This window comes from Cervus elaphus, chromosome 23, assembly GCF_910594005.1.
Source record: "Cervus elaphus chromosome 23, mCerEla1.1, whole genome shotgun sequence".
NCBI lineage: Eukaryota > Metazoa > Chordata > Mammalia > Artiodactyla > Cervidae > Cervus > Cervus elaphus.
The window spans coordinates 76,355,511-76,376,912 of record NC_057837.1 but is presented as its reverse complement, the minus strand read 5'-3'; the positions used below and the strand labels follow the sequence as shown (position 1 = coordinate 76,376,912).

Genomic DNA, 21,402 nt, shown 5'->3' with positions numbered 1-21,402 from the left:
GTAACTGCTACCACTCACCACTTGGTTTTCCATGCGGGTGAAAATGACGTTCAGCATCTGAGTCAGGGTAGCCTTGGCGGTGGTTTGATTGATGAGATTTTTGCTGGCCAAATAGATATTGTAACATGTCCTGACTGTCTGCAGGATAGTGCCCTCATGAATTTCAATGTGCGGGGATGTGACCGCAGTGAGAAGAGCCTGAAACAAAAATCCAAAACTTTCATCTTCAGGAGCGCCCACTGCCCATCCTCTCAGAGCCCAACTTTTCTACAAGGTTTCCCTTTGCTTTTATTTGGTTTGGTTTAAGAAGATGGCTCTGTGAGCTAAACTGGATAATTAGTATCAAGAGCCAAGTCCCTGCTGCTCCAAGTTCAAAAAAGTTTAAACACACTTATTAACTCCATAGAACCCAAGTTATGTGAAGTAACTGAACTGTGTTGAAGTGTGCTCTCTACCAGCTTACTTTTTAAAAAGCCAAAAAAACAGATACTTCTCTCAGGAGGGAAAACGCTCCAACCTGATCTCACATACATCGATCACAAAATATACATGTTTTGATGCAGGAGGTGCAGGGTGGGGTGGGGTGGGGGGATCAGCTTCCCAGTTCCCTGGTGGATTTTCAAGGGAGCTTTAAGGAGCTAGCTTTCAGCTAGCACAGAACTGTCCCTCACAAAGCTAACATGTCCAGAACTTAGGATTTGAAACACTGACCACATCTATCCTGACTGGTTCTGACAAGCAGACGGGACCATCCCACGCCAAACCATTCCTGGCAGCAGAAATGGAAAGGATGATGGGATGGGAGGACAAAGGGACAGGGGCAAACCGGTGATAAAAGCATCAACACAGGACCTGCTGAGAAATGGCAGTCCGGGAATCCAGAAATTGAAGAGGAGAGAGTAGAGGATTTCAAGTCAATCTAATTCACAAGCAATTTACGTGATTATTAGCGGAACTATTTACTTTGAAAACACACCTGTTTCTGCTCTTCTGTTTTGGTCCATGCTAATCAGTTCTGACACTTAACAAAAGATCTAAGTGATGCTTACATATTTCTGCTCTAGCTCAGTGCCTCCTGAGACAACTAACACAAGGTAAATCAGAAATTCAAATTCCCAAAGGGGATGAGTTGTCTCATTTAAAGTCCAGACTAGACAGGCAGACAGAAATACCTTAATGATTTGTAACTGAACTCCTTCATCGGTCTGAGGGCCTTGAAAACAGTTGCAAATGGTTTCCACGATCCTGTCAATCAACCGCTTGCCGGGGGCGCCACTGTCAGGGGCGTTGCCGGTGATGTGCCCATAAGCGATGAGTTTCTAAACACGGAAAGTACAGATGTGAGAATTTTCTGCCTGGCCAAGGCTGAGGCCATCCACAGCAGTTAAGAGGCAGGCGGTAGGTTTGGCCTTTAACTTCCGGTTCCCAGAGATCCCTCTGCTCCCCCTGGGTGCAGGGGAAATGGTTACCCCAAAAGCGCATTATCTGGGCTGACTCCTGACGGCAGAAGAGCCCATGACGCTGAGAGTGGCCGGGGGAAAATGCATGTGCAGAATGGCCCCAGTGCACAACCACTTCTGTGGAAGATGGAGGAGTTAGGGACTTCCCTAGTGGTCCAGTGGTTAAGACTCCTGGCTCCTAACGCAGCAGGGGGCCTGGGTTCCATCCCTGCTTGGGGAACTAGATCCCATATGCTGCAACTAAGACCCGCCACAGCCAAATAAATTTTAAAAAAAAAGGAGGAATTAAAAACTATATATAACAAAGATAGAAGTCGTTAGCAACTGCCTAGAGCTGGGGGATTCCGGGGAAATAGGAAGTGACGGCAACAATGAGCAAATATGGGGCTTCTTTCCGAGGATAAAGATGGTCTCTGATATGGCTGCACAACTCCGTCAATATACGAAAGTCACGGAATTGTATACCTCAGACAGGTGAACTGTATGCATCTGAACCATATCTCAAGCTGTTAAAAAAACCTTCCACCCCACCCACCACCGAAAGGCAAGATGCATAAAAACTAATGACAACAAGTTTTGCTTGAGCTCAGGGAAACCAAGCAGCTGTGGCAGGAGCAGGACTAAGACGCACTGCGGCTCAGGCCTGCACTCTTTCTGAACGGTGCATCGTGCCCGTGCATTTTCCATTCCAAAAATTAAAGTAAAAACCCGCAACGAATTCTGCACCAACGCTATCAAACTGTGTGTCACCCATGCTGCTGAAGAGGCAAGAGGCTGTCCGGGCTGTGCCCTCGGGGTCAGATGATGGATCAGTTTGGACACGGGCCACCTCCCTCCTGACCTGGATTTCGTCAGGGACAATCTGAGAGCTGGAAGGGAACTCAAAGGTCAGGATGGTTTCAAAGCCAGGTTGATATTCAGCATCAGAGAGCGAGCCTGTGACAGATAAGAGATTCCTGGACCTCAATGCAGACGTGCTTGACCAGGTTGGTCAGGTAGAGCCCAGGAAACAATGTTTTTCTCCCAGTCCAGGTTGTCCTGACGGCTGACTGAATAAAAAGGAACCACACATCTGCTATAGCCCCTCTGGGGTCCATGAACTCTAAGGCACCCTCTGCTTCCAGCAACTTAGTAAAGACTCTGACAGATGCTGCTCTGTTCTTTATCCTTTTGGTTTCTGGCGTGTCACATTCTTTATCTGCCTGCCTGGAGTGACACAGCTCCCAAGGCCATCACAGGGCCACGGCCCCTGCGACACACAGACATGCCCCCCGCCGAGGCCTCACGCCACTTCTCATTGGCTTTTCCTCATTATTAGCCTCAAAAGCACCGCCGTTCAACACACAGGAAGAAAAACCGGTTGAGAGAGAGAGGCCGAGAGCAGAAATATGGCACTGCTGGGCCGAGGGAGCAGGAGAGGCCTGCACACACCGTGGGCCCAAGATCAAGCTCGGGGAGCTCGGACGGAGGCAGGGAGCTGCTCCAGTGTGGTTTTGGGTTTTATTTATTTGTGGCCCTGTCAACCCATGTGGGATCTCATGTTCCTGACCAGGGATCCAACCTGCACCCCGTGCTATGGAGTGCAGGGTCGTAACCACTGGCTGCCAGGGAGGCCCCTCGTGTGTTTCTGAAGAACAAGTCCAGATACCCTTTGGCTCATTCCCTCTCATCACTGCTCCACAGGCTGGCTTCCTGTGAGGGCAGCCCTGCGGTTGTTATTGTTTAGCTGCTAAGTCATATCTGACTCGTCTGTGACCCCATGGACTGTAACCCGCCAGGCTCCTCTGCCGATGTAATTTCCCTGACAAGAAAACTGGGGTGGGTTGCCATCTCCTTCTCCAGGGGCTCTTCTCGATCCAGGGATCGAACCCACGTCTGCTGTGTCTCGGCACTAGCAGGCGGATGAGCCATCTGGGAAGTCTCAAGAGGAGGAGGAGTAAATAAAAATGGTAGCATATCATTTATCAGGAATGCCCTCTACTTGCATGGGGTGTTTTAACAGACATTAAAACCAATGTTGTAAAAAGTAGGCCATAGAAAAATCTATACAAGTATGAACGGTATATGATATCATTTCCAGCTACTATGGCTGAGTCGAAGAGTTGGAATGGAGACTATATGACCCGCAAAAAGCCTAAATATTTAGCATGCAGTCCTCTACAGGAAAATGGTATCATAAATGGTACCATTTATGTTTAGAAAAAAAAGAATTCAACATCAAAACAGGCAACTGGGTCTGGGGCCAGTGGTCTAAGGGACTTCAGCCTTATCTATATAGTTCTAAAAGAAATTTCTAACAGAGAATGTAGTCATGTACAACACATATTATTACACACTGATTTTAAAATAAGCATTAAAACAAACAACTTCTTTTAGAAATAAAAGCTAAAAGATAATGCTTGTGATACGAACCAGGTAGCTTAGATCAGTGGTTTCCCACAGCTTTATGTAGAAAGAAAATATTAGAACTCTATTTCTATCTACTTTTTATCTTACTCTTTTAAAGGTCTATTTTTGTATGGTTTATAATGTATGTAATGTAATAACAGCAGCATGTGTATATAATCTTATAATTGAAGAAATACTGTGAGTGAATATTCTCAAAAATAATTTCTGTGGTTGGTCTATGCCCAGAAAAACCTGGAGATCACTAACTAGTTTAGACAAGATTGAACTAGTTCTCTCTCCCCCAGGTCCTAGCCTTAGGGTAGCGTGTAGAGACCAGGTGCTGAAGGAAAGGATCTTTATCACTTGGGAGAAGTGAGAACAAGGGAAGCCTTCTCCGGGGGGGAAAGGGAATGCTGAGCTCTGTACTTGTAGCAAACCAAACCCGAAGCATCTCTGCTACCCCCTCAACTTTCCAGGCTAAAAAAGGGACGCCTTAAAACGCCCAGGGCACAATACGGATGCACCCACAGCTGGCTTCAACCCTGACCAAACCAACCTTTCCTCCTGGACACTGGCCCTCCACTTCCAAGGCAGAAGTCACCGCGCCCACACCCGGAAAAGCCAGTTGAACAGGCTATGCAAGGACAAACCCCAAGAGGAAATCATTTTTTTTTTTTCATTCAGTATTCCCGGGAGCACCTAGCCACTTTTTAATGTCATAAAAAGGACAACACATTTTGAATACTAAGCAAAGAAATCCTGGTGTACCTACTACATCACAGAGAACTTCCAATGTAAAAAAGAGCTAACCATACGCCAAAAGCATCAAGACAGGTACTGTAACTCAAGTTGCTGAAGCAAAGCAGGATGTCAGCGTTTCCACCAGAAATCATACTCGCATGTACACTGAGTTTCAGAAAAAAGACCATTTCTAGGAAAACAGACTGTTTATAATGAAAGAGGCCAGAAGTACAGGCTAATAGCTAAGAGTGGAGGTCAGCAACCTTTTTCTATAGAGGACCACCTGCTAAACATTCAGGCTTTGCAGGTCATACGGTCTCCGTTCCAACTCTTCAACTCAGCTGTAGTAGATGGAAAGCAGCCAACAAAAGGGCCCGGCTGTTGTCATGAACTGAATGCTTGTGTTTCCCCAACTGAAGTCCTAACCCTCCATGTGATGGTAGTCAGAGGGAGGGTCTTGTGGAGGTGATTAAATCTGGATGAGGCCATGAGAGTGGGGTCCTCACAATGGATTAATGCCCGATGAGAAGAGACTTCCCTGGTGGTCAACGGTTAACAATCTGCCTTGCGATGCAGGGTACATAGGTTGATCTGTGGTCGGGGTACTAAGATCCCACATGCTGTGGAGCAACCTAGCCTGCATGTCACAACTACTGAGCCCACACTCTGGAGCCTGTGCGCCACAACTGGAGCCTACACGCTGCCACCAAAGATGTACATGACACAACCAAGACCAGCGTGCTGAAACTAAGAGCCAGCGCAGTCAAACAAACGTCAAAGAGAAGAGACCAGACTCCTGGCTCGCTCTGTCTGCCACCTGAGGACACAGTGACAACCTGCCATCTACAAACCAGGACGAGGGCTCACCAGGAACTCAACCAGCTGGCCCCTTGTCATGGGCCCCCCAACCTCCAGAAACCTGCGAGAAATAAATGTCTCTTGTCTGTATTATTCTGCTACATCAGTCTAAACAGATTAAGGCAGCTATGTTCCAATAGAACTTTTATTCACCAAAGCAGGATGCAAGCCAGATTTGCACAGACTGGTTCCAAATAGGAAAAGGAGTACATCAAGGCTATATATTGTCATCCTGCTTATTTAACTTGTATGTAGAGTACATCATGAGAAACGCTGGGCTGGAAGAAGCACAAGCTGGAATCAAGATTGCTGGGAGAAATATCAATAACCTCAGATACACAGATGACACCACCCTTATGGCAGAAAGAGAAGAAGAACTAAAGAGCCTCTTGATGAAAGTGAAAGAGGAGAGTGAAAAAGTAGGCTTAAAACTCAACATTCAGAAAACTAAGATCATGGCATCCGGTCCCATCACTTCATGGAAAATAGATGGGGAAAGAGTGGTTGACTTTATTTTGGGGGGCTCCAAAATCACTGCAGATGGTGATTGCAGCCATGAAATTAAAAGGCGCTTACTCCTTGGAAGAAAAGCTATGACTAACCCAGACAGCATACGAAAAAGCAGAGACATTACTTTGCCAACAAAGGTTCATCTAGTCAAGGCTATGGTTTTTCCAGTAGTTATATACGGATGTGAAAGTTGGACTATAAGAAAGCTGTGTGCCGAAGAATCGATGCTTTTGAACTGTGGTGTTGGAGAAGACGCTTGAGAGTCCCTGGGACAGCAAGGAGATCCAACCAGTCCATCCTAAAGGAAATCAGTCCTGAATATTCATTGGAAGGACTGATGCTGAAGCTGAAACTCCAATACTTGGGCCACCTGATGCAAAGAGCTGACTCACTGGAAAAGACCCTGATGCTGGGAAAGACTGAAGGCGGGAGGAGAAGGGGATGACAGAGGATGAGATGGTTGGATGGCATCACCAACTCAATGGACAGGAGTTGGAGTAAACTCCGGGAGTTGGTAAACTCCAGGACAGAGGCCTGGAGTGCTGCGGTTCATGGGGTCACAAAGAGTCAGACACGACTGAGTAACTGAACTGACTGAACTGATAGTTTAAGGACCCCTGATTAAAAACACAGGCTTGGAGTAAACAAGTCCTAGACGCCCACCCAATCCCATCATGCCTGGCTGGAGGAACTTGGCAGGGCTGGACACTTTATTCTCTAAGACTCAGTTTCATTCATTCAAAAATGAGGATAAGGGTAAGAAGCTCAGGCAGTTGTTGGGAAGATTAAACACAAAGATGGGGATAAAGCTCTTAGCACGGGGCCCAGCACAGGCTGAGTGCTCAAGACGTTAGCTGTTGTTTAGCACATCAATAATGGTAACTATCGGCACCAGCTTCCAAACTAAACCCTAATATGAGGACAAAACAATGAAAATTAAACTTAAGCCAAATTTTCCTCAGAAAATGTTCAGAGCAACAAATATTTTGGGCTAGAAGTAGGATTTGGGCCTGGCATTTGAAAATTCTTGGCTGATGACATGCTTCACACAGGACAATCTGTACAGAATTATATTGAATGAGAAAATGGCTTTTCATTTGGAAGAGCTGCTTCTGTGAAGAAACTGTCATCAATTTTCAAGTATAGCTACAGCAAAGAAGAGAGATTAATAGAGTAAATATTAGACTAGAGATGCCAAAAGTGTGGCGTGCCCACCTCCACTTGGCAGCCCTGTGTCTCAGCAGTCATACCCAGTCACTTGTGGCACGTTCTAAAGAAACCCAGATGAGGCTCCAGATAATTTTTCAACGCAGCTTCTAAGCAATCATTATACAGAACCTATTCCCTATTCCTGCTCTAGAAAGTACTAGTGAACTGTGTATTGCTCCACTGTATTTTTTAAAAATTTATCAAGCTCTTTTCATTGCTGTAGGTTCCCACTGGGGTTAAAAATAAATGTTTCTTGGGGGAACCAAAGCTTTAGGAGCAGACCTCAGGAAAAATTCTAGAACTCTCGACCAAAAATTCAGAAGCTCGAGCTGTAGCACTGTTTCTGTCCCTCACTACCTGCACGTCACTAGACAAGTCACCCTGACTTCTGCACGGCTGCTTCTTCACCGTCTAAAGGAATTTCTAACAAGGCTACTTGTGGCCCTAAATACAGTCAATTTCATCATTCATAGATTTGCACTTGTGAATGCTCTCATTTACTAAAATGTAAGTTCCAAATCAGTACTTGGGATGCTAATATGGTCATTTGTGGACACCCACAGTGCAGAGAAAAATATGAATCACTTGATGGTCAAGTTCCCAACTGAGGTCAAACAAGGAGCTGCCCTGCTGCCTTGTTTCAGCTCTCTCACGGTAAGCAGTAACTTTTCTGTGATCTATTTAGTGCCATGGTGTTCACATTTTTGTCCTTTCTGTTGGTTATTTCACCATTTAAAATGGCCCACATACACAGAGCTGAGTGCTATCTTACTGTGGCCAAGAACAAGAAGGCGGGGATGTGCCCTAAAGAGAAAGGATGTGTGATCAGCTTTGTTCAGGCACGTGTCACAGTGCTGCTGACCATGAGCTCAAGGCTAATCAATCAACAATGTAGTCTGTTGTAAATAAGGTGTCTTTAAACAGAAACATGAGCTTCCCTGAGGGCTTAGTGGTAAAGAATCCACCTGCCAATGAGGGAGACTCAAGAGACGTGGGTTCAATCCTTGGGTCAGGAAGATCCCCTGGAGGAGGAAATGGCAACTCACTCCAGTATTCTTGCCTGGGAAATTCCATGAACAGAGGAGCCTGGAGGGCTACAGTCCACAAGGTCACAGAGTCGAACACAACTGAGTACGCAAGCATGCAAATAGAAACCCACAAAGAATAAGGTTGTATGTTCATAACCTGATGACCAGGTGGCTGGAGAGGCTTGCAGGAACCTAGTCCTGTAGTTCGTCCATGACCAACGCTTTAGGACTTGTTAATTCTGTGCTCACAGCAACTTCACAGACCATCACCACAAATAACGTGAGCTGATTCTCTCTACTTGATGAGTATTAATGCCATCAATAAAGAAGCTGCATAAAACACCTTCTGTGCCTGCATAGGTACCAATAATTCAATCAATGCTAGAAGTTTCATTTAGGAAAACACACACAAGAGAGATCAACACAATACTTCTAGGAATCAAATTCCTTTTTTAGGTGAAGAGATCAGACCTCTCATTCTTCCCTCCATCCACCAACTCAGAGCATTGTGAGTACCAGGGGTGGTGAGCACAGCTCCTGTGGCAGTGGGCCCCAACCTTTTCGCAGCAGGGACCGGTTTCATGCAGGACAGCTCTCCTATGGACTGGGGAGCGGGTAGGATGGTTTCAGAATGATTCCAGCGCATTATGTTTATTGTGCACTTTGCTCTAGTCTCCTGTCGCTGCTGATCTGACAGGAGGGGCGGGTCCGTGGCCTGGAGGCTGGGGACTCCTGGGATAAAGGACCACCTGTAGCCTGCGAGAACACCCTGTATACCACCAAGGTGAAACACAGTACCTGCAAGCAGTCGAGGGACGTGCTGACCACCCGGGGGGATCTGGACTGGCAAGCTAGCTCGAATGGAAGGAAATACTTGTCAGCTTCAATGAAGTTTGCCTTTGGTGGCGCCGCAGCACCAAGCCTAGGAGAAAAGCAGGAGAGGGCCGGAGGGGAAATGAAAAAAAAGTTGCTTCTGCTACTCCCCCTGCCCCCACCACTTGCAATCATTTAATTAAACTACATCTGGGGGGCTAGACAGGGAAGAGTTTAAAGACACGCATTAGGGAAAAAAAACACCAAGGCACCACGCGCAGAAAACAAGGTCTCTGATGACAGGCTGTCTCGTCAGCAACCTGGACGCGGATCCCGGATGCCACGTCAGAGCTGCATTTCTGAAGGGGGGACTCCAGCTTCATTACTCTGAGGATTAGGGGCCGCCCTGTAACAGTACACGCCGTCCTCCTGCCTGAGGAAGCACGACCTGCAGGAGTCAGGGTCTAGCCTCCTCTGTCAAGGGAAGGTGGTTACTGGTGTTAAGTCACTGACTCGTGTCCAACTCTTGCGAGCCCATGGACTATAGCCCGCCAGGCTCCTCTGTCCATGGAATTCTCCAGGCAGGGATACTGGAGTGGGTTGCCATGCCCTCCTCCAAGGAATCTTCCTGCATATCCTATGTTAGCAGGTGGATTCTTTACCACTGAGCCACCAGGGAAGCCCCAGAGGAGAGGGCAAGGAAGGTCAAGTTAGAGCTGTTGAACCTTCCGTTGGGGCTTCCCAGGTGGCTCAGGGGTAAAGAATCTACCCGCAATGCAGGAGACGGGGTTCAATCCTTGGGTTGGATTGGATCCTACAGTCCATGGGGCTGCAAAGAGTCGGACGCAACTTAACACACACATGCACGCACCCTCTCCTCCAATATGTAGTTGTTAGCCAGTCATCTCTTAACCTGGCATCAGTACGGACAGATACAGAGTCCTGACGTGGGTCCAGCACTGGCTGGGAGAGTGTGTGCCCCCCCGCCCACCCCGGGATCAGAAACAGGAGAAACACGCAGAGAAAGACGTTCCCATGGCCACCGCCAATTCCCGCCACACTGCACTTCAGCCAGGAGGTGCCCAGGCTTACCTCTGCTTCTCTATTTCTGCTTTAATTTCATCTGGTGGGGAAGAAAGAAAGGCATGTTAGGAGCAGGTAATGTGTATATAAAAGACAGAACAAAATATTGAAAGCTGTCTAAGTAAGGCGATGATGATCTTTCTTTTCCACATTTTCTATGGTAAGTATATATACTTTTGCTTTAGCATTTAAAAAAATTGTGGTAAATATGCTAACACAAAATTTACCACATTAACTATTTTTAAGTACAGTTCAGCAGCATTAAGGACATTTCTATTGTGCTAATGTATATAATTTATATATATAATTTTATATTTTTTATATATATATAATTTCTACAAGTTAAAATTATTTTATGAACCTTTACCATGGAGGGTATATCAGCTACATGGTTATGAACATAGTGTCAACACTCAGCAATCATGATCTCAAAGAGAGAGTCTTATTTCTAGGAGGACACGATTTTGTGCCACTGAAACAAGAACATCCTATCTAAACACGCTGGTTTCCCCCACATCCACTTAGTCGAATGCATTCCTATGTGGTGCGCTTGGCAGACTCATGGTATTATCAAAGCAGGCCAGTGAAGCCGGTCTACCTGAATTCCATGTATTCAGATAACCTCCAAATGGCCAGCCTTCTTTATACAATCTCTTGTGAGCCAGTGGTCTAGACACTGTGTTAGTTATCCTAGCAACCCCAGAACACAGTGCTGGGAGTGACAAATTTCCTCTCCCTGGACAACTCTATTCTAGACTGACTTTTAGGACGTGAAAACCAAGTAACTGAACTTTACAAGAGGTGGCAATTTTAACCTTCGAGCCAACCTTTCAATGTCCTCTTTCTACACCCATAAGAAAGCAGAAGAGAAACATCTGGATGACTAATATCAAACATCTCACTCAAGGACGAGAAGGCCTGTGACACACTGGGTCTGCCCACAGAGCTCCGTGGTGTGGTTCCTGCCCCTCCAGGACCAGAATCCAGGAAGGGGCAGCTTTGGCCTCCTCCAGCTGAGGCCTCAGGCTGCAGCAGTGGCCAGGGAAATCCAGCCCAGGAGGCCGGAGGCCAAGCTTCCAGCTTGCAGAAATCAACATGACACAGCCTGGTGAGGTGAGAGGCAAGAAACGGGTTGGCAATTCCGGCAGAACTAGGTTCTGGCATGGATATCTCTCAGCTGAATGACACCAGGTGGGTTATTAAACCTCCCTGAATCTTGATGTCCTACTCTAAAAAAAACGAGCATGATGAAAAGCAGCTCCATATGCTCCAAAGACGGTAACAGGGCAGGTGGGTGTGGGTAACTTCTGAGAAACCCCGTGTTCATGGCTAAGGCAGCGTCAAGCATACACAGGTGGTCAATAAACGTCAGCTCTCTGGCTCTTAAGACAGGAGTTGGTAATAGTGCAAAGGCTCTACTGCCATCAGTGAACTGCAGAGAGCCAAGGGAAAGAAGACAATTAGAGGAACACAAATCACGGTAACAGCTGACATTCACAGGGGCATGGACCCATCTGGTCCTCCTTACACCTCCGGAAGACAAGAGACTCATCTCCTAACCATGTGCAGGTGGGGGATCTGGGCCCAGAGAGGTGAAGTCAACTGCCCACGGTCACAGCCAGGAAGCGCCACTGAGGGACTCACAGCCCGGATGTCTGCTCCAGAGACGGAGGGAGGGGGGAAGGGGAGGAGCAGATGGCGGGGCACACCTGCTCTGGTTTACTGCCCCGCGTTTTAATAGGCCCTGCTCTCCCAAATGCCAGCTGGGCAATTAGCAGCAATAAACAAACAGGCTGGAAAGGAGGGAGACCTGAGCGGGGTGCGGCAGCTGCAGCTGCAAGGCCACGGTGTCTTCCCGGGAAATGCTTTCTGGGAATCACTGTCCTGGACGAACCCCTCAGGTCACACCTCCTGGTTCATCGATGACTTTGGCACCAGCTCACCTTCTTCTGCTCTGCTCCCAGGCTAGGTCCAACAATGACCATGACCAACCTCAACGACACCATCGCTGGTCAACTACACCAAGGTTCCACAACATCCCTTGGAACCTTCATGTCCCCGCCTACATTAGATCTGCTACACCCCCTCCCCCACTATGCAAATCCACAAGGCCCTCAATCCCTGGCCCTCCCCCCAAGCCAGCCCGGAGGGGCTGGTCACACTCTGAATCTTGTCCCTGTTTGGAACTTCCATCTCTTCCCTGAACCTGCCCACCTCCTGTCCTTCCAGTTGACCTACTTACTGCCCCCGGTAGGACCCTTCTTTGGCCGGTCAGATTTGACTAGGCCTACTTGTCAGCTTTCCCTTTCTTCATTTTTCCAGGACAGATCCCATTAGCAGGATTGTAATTTGTTGCTGTTATTTTTCAGTTGCTAAGTCGTGTCCAACGCTTTGTGACCCCATAAGACTGCAGCACGCCAGGCTTTCCTGTCCTTCACTGTCTCCCAGAGTTTGCTCACACTCATGTCCGTTGAGTTGGTGATGCCATCCAACCATCACATCCTCTGTTGCCCCCTTCTCCTCCTGCCCGCCATCTTTTCCAGCATCAGGGTCTTTTCCTATGAGTTGGATCTTTGCATCAGGTGACCAAAGTATTGAAGCTTTAGCATCAGTCCTTCCAATGAATATTCAGGGATGATTTCCTTTAGGATTGACTGGTTCCTCTCCTTGCCAAACAATAGGCTTGACTTGCTCTCTGACCTTCAGTGTTAACTTCTGGCCAAATCCCAAGCTTGTATGACCATCCCCTTCTGACCAGTCTCCACCCAATGACCGACCTCTGACAGCAGGGAAAGCCGGCAGGTCTCTAAAGGCCCCAACGACCAACCACAGCAATACCTAGACACTGCTGGGTAAGCCCACCCTCTCTCTCTCTCCAGAGACTACTGTGCATCACGTTCTCTCCTCAAATACCCTCTCCCTCTTGATATCACCATTCCTCTTTATCCACAACCAATGAAACAGCCGATTTCATGCAAAAATTAAAAGCCACAAGGAGACTCCTTCAACTTCCTGTGAGCCAATACATAAACTGACCAGCCCAGACTCTCCCCTGCTGGAAAATAGTGTCAAGTCCCTCCACCTTTGCAGTGTCCCATCCCTACTGCCTTCTGAGAACTATTTAAATCTGACCACTTCTGCCCACGGGGGGCCACCCCCATCATGCCAGGCCAAGCTGTCACCATCTCCCGCCTGGACCAAGGGCCTCTCCTTAACCGGTCTCATGCCTTCCACTCTCACTGTTCCTCGTGGCCCAGAGCGTTCTCTACACAGCAGCCAGAGGGGTTTCCTTAAAATACAAATCAGATTTATATTTCTGCTCAGAACAGATTATCCATAACCATTATAATGTAAATCTGATAACACCTGTGCCTTTGCGCAGAACTCCACTGGCTTCTCACCTCACACAGAGTAAAACTCACAGTCCTGATCTTGGCCTCCAAGCCTCTGAAAGATCTGGACCCCTGTGATCCCCCCTCTGACCTCACCTCCCACCACCCCACCCCGGCTCACTCACGGCCAGTTCCTGTTCCAGGGCCTTCGCACCAGCTCCTCCTGCCTCCTGGAAAGCCCTCCCGCCCCCAGATATCCACAGGCTCACTCATCGATTCTTTCAGATGACTGTTCAAATGTCACCTCTTCCCTCGTTACTGAAACTGCCACCCGACCCCTCCTTGTGGTTCTGCACTACCTTACCTGCCCTATTTTTTCACTTTACACCAATTTTTCTAGTCTTTCGCCACATTATTTACCACTTGTGACATACTCTGTTTCACTTATACTCTGACTTCCCCAGCAGAACATAAACTCTGTGACAACAGAGCCTTTGGTCTGCTCTGGTCACTGCGGAATACCCAGCATCTAAGAATTCCTAGGCGCAGAGCAGGCGCTCAGTTTGTTCAATGAATAAACTGTCCTTTTTCTTAGTTAACCTCTCCCTCAACTGGCTCCCTTCCCAATGATGTTTAAACAAGCTCAAGTCTCTTCTACCTTCAAACAAAGATAAAAATAAAGCCAAAACCCACTCCATGATCCACGTCTCTCTCTTCACACCCCAGGCAAACCCTGGGAAAGAGTCGTCTCCTTTTCCTCACCTCCCACACCCGTCCCAACTCATTCCAGTCTAGTTTTCACCTTCACTGTGTCACCAGCACAGCTCCAGCTAAGGTCGCCCATGACTCGCAGGGCTCTAAAGCTGATGGGCAGTTTTCCAGGTGCTGTCCGACTTGACCTCTCCACAGCGATTGACCTTACTGACCTCCCCTCACAGAAATCTTCTCAATTTAAGGGCTTCTCTGGTGGCGCTAGTGGTAAAGAATCCGCCTGCAATGCAGGAGACATGGAGATGAAAGTTTGATCCCTGGGTTGAGATGATCCCTTGGACAAGGAAATGGCAACCCACTCCAGTATCCTTGCCGGGAAAACCACATGGACAGAGGAGCCAGGGGGCTGCAGTCCACGGGATCACGAAGACACGACTGAGCAAGAGTGAGCACACCGCACACCTGGCCTCGTAAGCACACGTTCTCATTGGCCCTCTGCTTCCCGCCCCATCTCTCCTCCGTTTCCTTGGCAGACTCAGCCTCCCCTGCCCAGCCAGGCGGGCCGGGGCTCCTCGGGCCCAGGCTCTCCTGCCTTTCCTTCCTCAGCTCTTCCTCAGAGGCATTCGCAGCCTTCCTGCCCCTTCAATTCCCACCTGGGCTCAGATGACTCCCCAGTCCTCATTTCCGGGGCAGGCCTGCCTTATGAACATGAAGCTCGTACGTTCATCCGATATCCAAGCCCCAACTCAGACCAAGCTCCTCCAACCACCTCTCTCCAGATTGTCTTCCAACCATCCTAAGGAACTGCACCACCATCCATCCAGTTGGGTGAGTCAGACACGTAAGAGTCAGCCTTACTGATCCACATCCTGACGTTCTTACTCAATCCAACATTAGGTTTTCTTGGCTTTACCTTCAAACCAGCGCAGAATACCTTCATTCCACTCTGTGTCTACCGTCACTAGTCCAAGTCTGGGCGACCAGCATGTCTCCCCTGGATGATGATAACTGCCTCCCTAGTGGTCCCCGGGCATCCCCTCCGGGTTTCCTCAAAGATGTTCTGAACATAATGGCTCAAGTGATCTTTCCAAAATGCTAACGTCTTTTTCAACTTCTTCCCTGTTTAGAACTCTGCGCTATTATCTCACTGGTATTGGTCTAAAAATCAGACTCCTCAACACAACCTCCAAGGTCTTGTATGCTGGGGCCCTGGACTACCTCTCCTACCTTATCTCCAAACCCTCTCCCCCTTCATCTACCATGCCCCAGGCACACAGTGGCCTCCTTTAGTTTTTTTAATTAATATTATTAAAATGTAAAACCCCAAACTTTTTAGGGTGACTGTAGAATCACAGGCAGTGGTATCCTTTAGTTTTCCTGAATGGGCATACTCCTCTCTGCCCCAGGGTCTTTGCCTGTGCTCCTCTGCCCCTGCTGCCAACGTGCCTCTCACCCTAACCTCTTTAACGTTTATCATTCAGCTCTTACGACTTCCTCAGGGAAACTTCCCTTCACCCCTTGTCCACTTCGCCTGTGGGATCAGGTTTTTCTCCTTCACAGGACTTGTCACGTTACTGGTATGACTCAGAAAACGTGATCACTTGAACAGACCCCTCCTTCCCCATTAATTCCAAGTTCCATGAGAACAGGGTCTTTGCTTTCTTTGTGTCCTGACAGCAGGTATGACACCCAAATAAGTATCTTCTAAATGAATGTCACTCTGGTTCAGTCAAAAGACAAAAGGACTGTACAGAGAACAAGAACACACTGACCATTCTTTAGGAATGAGGAAAATTTTAAGACTTCTAGGTCCCGGCATAAGAAGGCTGTTCTACAAGTCTAGAAAACCTAATGAAATACCTAATAAAAAAAGCCCAAAGACTCATTTACAACCAAGACAGTAATCTCAAAGAAGCTTCTTACAGAAAGACTCTAGGAATGAACTAGTAAACATTTAAGTATTTTCTAAGATAACCTTGCTGGAAAGAAAGTCAAGTATTTTCCTGGCAGGCCCCCTAAGCCTGGTGAAAATGGTAAGAATTAAACACAGTTCTGAGCTATTTATATGAGAGACTCCATGTACTTGCTGATTAAGTACACGTTTTCACAAGTTTGTGCTTTTCCATAAAGAATGATCTTACTGTTTTCCCCAGCACCGCTTACAGAGTCTCCCCTGAGATTTACAAGTACGGGGCAGAGCTCTAAACTCTTCCAACCACTTGCCTTGCTGGTGTTGAAATGTCAGAGACCAGCAGAGACATCCATAAACCAACTAATAACGGAGGCAGAGAAGAACAAGCATTCAGTTCCTTGTCCTTAACATAAAACCACCAATGTCTCTGAACTTTAGTAGGTCATTTGTTAGGTCCCAGGAACTGTTGTCAGTTATTTATTGTGTTAGTTCATGTAACCTTTACAATGATCCTGTGACACAGGTATTATCACCTTTCTCATCCCAGGAAACCAAGGCTCCCAGAAGCTAAATTATCAGTTCAGGACCACAAGACTAATCAATATGCAAAGTTTCAAACACAGCTGCCAATGAACTTTCTGCCAATCCAATAAATAAATCCTTTTAAATAATCAAAATCCAATTTTTAGTGCTGCTTCTAGACAGAGGACCTCCTCCTGAAAAACAATCATAAACCTTTTCAACAAAAAGTAATGTCAGTTAAAAAAAGAGTCCTACTATTTCTCAAAATTTTTATAATCCATGGCACTCATAAACAAATGTCTAATCAAAACACCAGACTTCGCTAACATTAAAGTTTTATTCTGTATTCCAACTGAAAGCCTTAGTTTATGATAAGGGATATTTTTGGTATTTTTCAAATTTTGCACTTATATTCCTTCTAAGGGTGAGAACAGTTATTTTGAACATATCAAAGTTAGAGGAACAACAACAGCGTACAGGGAAAAAGGCAACCTACCATGTTATATGGTCATGTGAATGCTCAATGTTTTTGTATATTAATATGCAACTAAAATTTATGACCCCCTGTAGAAGGAAATGTGGCTTCCCAGGTGGTGCTAGTGGTAAAGAATCTGTCTGCCAGTGTAGGAGACGTTAAGAGATGCAGGTTCGATCCCTAGGTCAGGAAGAGCCCCTGGAGAAGGAAATGGCAACCCACTCCAGTATTCTCGCCTGGGGAATCCCACGGATGGGAGCCTGGAGGGCTACAGTCCACAGGGTCGCAAAGAGCTGGACACAAATGAAACGACTTGGCGTACGTGGAGAAGGAAATGGCAACCCACTCCAGTACTCTTGCCTGGGAAATCCCACAGACAGAGGAGCCTGGCTTTGCTACCCTGGCAGGGTCAGAAAGAGTCGGACATGATTTAGCAACTCAATGAATGAATGAAAATTTATGAATGTACTTCCTTAACTGGCTGCTTCTTTGAGTTTTTCTATCTTTAAAAAAAAAGAATAAACCAGAGCACTCCTGTGATCTACACTTCCCTCTTCCCCTTCACAGCAAAGCCAATCTTTGGGAAAGGGTTGTGTGTTGCTCACCTCCCACTCACTCCTCAGCCTACTCTGGTCTGGTTTTCACCCACATCATGCCAACAAAACAGCTCAAGCTAAGATCACCAGTGATCCACATGTTTCTAAACCCTGTATATTAGACAGAGCCACAAGTCTAAAACTGGACCTTATGACTTATACGTCAGCTGCACGTTCTAGTTGCTGCCCACCTGGCTGGGCAGACGCGGGCAGGCTGCCCTTGAGCCTCGGTTTCCCTCTGCCTGCCGTATCCAAGACGGACATCAATTACACGTCACAACTCCAGAATGAGTCAGAAGGGATTTACTGCTGATAAAGAGATAGAGGTCATAAATCAGAAAGATTTAATACCTCAAATGAAGCTTATGGGAAACCAGCTCTTTGCTCTCATTTTCTTCCTTTTAGTCCCGAAATTAAACCAAATACATATGCAGTGAAAAGATTCAGAGAAAAAGCTGTGATCTTTTTGATTACAGGCTTTCAAATACTACACCTCAAAATTCAATTCAACCGTATTAAAAAAATATGGTCTCTTTACTTATTGAAACATTACCAAACCGTCACTGCATAGAAACTTCGCTGCAACATAATGACTGTTTAAGGCCCCATTGAGCACCTCACACAGCCTAAGAGCTTCCTTACGGAGAAGCAATGGTGCTGGTGGTCACCGTGGGCTCCGGAGCCAGGCTGCCAGTGTTCACAGCCTGGCTCCGCGGCTTTCTGGTTGAGTTAGTTGGCCGAGTTCTTTAGGCCTCAATAAGGATAATAATAGTAAGAACTAAACTGCATGTAGAGCACATGGCACTGTGCCTGGAACACAGAAATGCCTAGTACATGGCTGATATCACACAGCTATTATATAACGTGATTTTTAAAAAGTCACTCACTTGACTGGGTGATAATGATGCATCAATGTTAGGTTCATCACTATAAAAACGTCCAGCTCCGGTGAGGGATGTTGGTAATAGCACGTGTGTCCGGGGGGGCGGGGGGGGGGGCGGGGGCTGGGGGGGTGGGGGTGGAATATGGGAATTCCTTGTACCTCCTGTGCAGTTTTGCTGTGAACCTAAAACTGCTCCAAGATTAAAGTCACTTAATTTCATGCGAAAAACACAGGTATGTTTAATGACAGCTGACAGTTACAGAGCACTCAGCCCTTAAACGGCCCTTTGTGGGTTAAATGATGAAATAAGACACTGCAGCTCTTATACATGAAGAATAATGTTAGAACAATTCTGTTCAAGTTTTGGAGATTTCAAAATCTTCCCACACCGTTTAAAAACACTCAGATTATCTTGTCAAGTCTCTAAACTTCATAGTTTTTTTAAAAATTTATTTTTAATTGGAGGACAATTGCTTCATAATGTGTTGGTTTCTGCCGTACAATGTGAGTTGCCCAGAAGGATGCATATACCCCCTCCCTCTCGAGCCCCCCATCCCCTACCCCATCCCTTTAGGTCGTCACAGCACCAGGCTGAGCTCCCTGATCTACAGCAGCTTTCCACTAGCTTCTAGTTTACACGTGGCAATGTGCATATTTCAATGCTACTCTTTCACAGTTCATCCTACCATCTCCTTCCCCCGCTGTGTCCACAAATCCATTCTCTTAGTCTCTAATTCTGCCCTGCAAATAGGTTCATCAGTACCATTTTTCTGGGTTCTATCATAGGGTTTAAGACCAGAAATATAAAAAGATCATGGGAAAGAATAACTCTCAAGTAAGGCAGTTGTGAAAGGAAGGTTTAAAAATGTGATTATATGCTCCAACTGGAGGGCTGAAAGGTTCGAGATTATTAACATATATCAAAACTTCATTATGAAAGTAAAGAGCAACAGCATCCCTGAGGTGATGAATACTCTCACAGGCTCTTTTGATTTCTCAATAAAGGCTGGAAGGTCACGATCTTCTAACTGGGCAGACCCTACCTGTGCATTTGGCCTTTAGTGAAGATGAATGCTATTCAGTTGCTCAGTCATGTCCGACTCTTTGTGACCCCATGGACCCCAGCATGCCAGGCTCCCCTGTCCTTTACTATCTCCTGGAGCTTGCTCAAACTCATGTCCATTGAGTCGGTGTTGCCATCTAACCATCTCCTCCTCTATAGTTCCCTTCTCCTCCTGCCCTCAATCGTTCCCGGCATCAGAGTCTTTTCCAATGAGTCGGCCCTTTGCATGAATCCCTGAGATTACTCCAAACCTATTCATCCTGATCATCACTGCTTTCACAAGGAACAATTCCTGTCTTCACTGAGCTAGGCAAGTTGTTACTCTAATAAACACAGCCTTTTAGTCATGTAATTACATTCTTATTTATTGCATCTACAAACCAAATGGAGCAATAAGTCATTCCTGAATGAAGAACCAACCTAAGAACATCAAGCCAGGTGCTTACAGTGTCTGTGGCTTGTCACAGCTCCAAATAATAAAGATAAACAGCACAGGAAGCCTACATAGTGTACCTACTGCATGCCGAGTGTTGTGCACATGTCAGTTAACTTCACCTTTATAAAAGCCCCATCCTGAAGGTGTAACATCTGTCCAAGATCACAAAGATAGCAACTGGAAGCCAAGGCATTTGAAGCCAGGCAGGCGAGTCCAGAGAACACACTCCAAACCCCTACACCACACATCCCCCGTTCCCTCCCAATACGCCACAACTGCTGGAAGGTCACAGAAGCTGTTTCCAGGAACAGCTCCAACTGGTCAACATTTCAACTCTGAGTGGTCACTTACAGCTCCTCTTATCAAAATGATAGGTAATCTCTAAAACACTCGCCACGCTGCAACGCTTCTTGTACACAGCAACGATTCAGCTACTTTTCAGGCTCGGGCTCAGTCATATCCGACTCTTTCCAACTCCATGGACTGCAGCCCGCCAGGCTCCTCCGTCCATGGGATTTTCCAGGCAAGAATACTGGAGTGGGGTGCCATTTCCTGCTCCAGACAGGGACTGAACCTGCATCTCCTGCACTGGTAGGCGAATTCTTTTACTGCCGAGCCACCTGGGAAGCCCCCTTCAGCTATTTTTATTGGACACAAAACTGAGCCTTGAGATGCCAGATACTTCGCTATATGCTTTTTTCTGCAGTCCTTTATTACTTAACAGCAATGACACACGAGTACTGTCTTAAAAAAAAAAAATGGCCAATTTAACTCAACACTTTACACAGATTACTTTATAATAATTACTCAATTTGATGATGAGCTACCATGACAATCAGCTATTCAATTAACCTGTGTCAATTACTTACTTTATAGGCTATTTTTTTTAAATAACATTATATGGGATATTTTATTTAACTCATCTATATTATTTGACAAGAAAAATATTTTTAACGGAGAATTTCTATTTTCAGTACAGGCTATTTCTTACAATTCACTACCAAAATACTGAATGTGCATTCCACAATTCGGGTTGGAAAAAGCTGAAGTTCTCAACAAAGATATTATCTAAAAATATCTAAAAAGCTCCCAATGTTAAGGCTCTTTTTATAACCCATGTGATGATTTTATAAGTAGGTTCCAACAAAGTGATATATGATTTGGTGAAATTTTGATGTTAAGTTTTCTGAAGGGTAAATGAAAACGTTGCCAAATAACTATTTTCAAACTTATGGAACAATTCACTTAAAGTAACAGAGGATAGAACGCAGGCAGATTTCAAAGTGGAGTTGTAAGTATCCGGCTTTCACCTAACTGCTTTGTAGGGTTTATCCTGCATTCCTGATAAAACAGTATCCAACAGTTAGCCTTGGTTTTCTGAA

General features: G+C 46.3%; 1 protein-coding gene across 4 annotated transcripts in view; it reads right to left on the bottom strand.

Annotated features, from left to right (window-relative positions):
* The window catches only part of ARFGEF2 (ADP ribosylation factor guanine nucleotide exchange factor 2), an 81,964-nt gene that overhangs the window by 58,753 nt on the left and 1,809 nt on the right, over positions 1–21,402 (bottom strand). For all 4 annotated transcript variants that reach the window (XM_043883007.1, XM_043883004.1, XM_043883005.1 and 1 more), the window contains exons 2-5: positions 10,100–10,130; positions 8,993–9,116; positions 1,173–1,319; positions 19–198 (exon numbers count right to left, since the gene is read on the bottom strand). In XM_043883007.1, the coding sequence (XP_043738942.1) occupies positions 19–198; positions 1,173–1,319; positions 8,993–9,116; positions 10,100–10,130 (482 nt within the window). The remainder of the gene's footprint in view (positions 1–18; positions 199–1,172; positions 1,320–8,992; positions 9,117–10,099; positions 10,131–21,402) is intronic.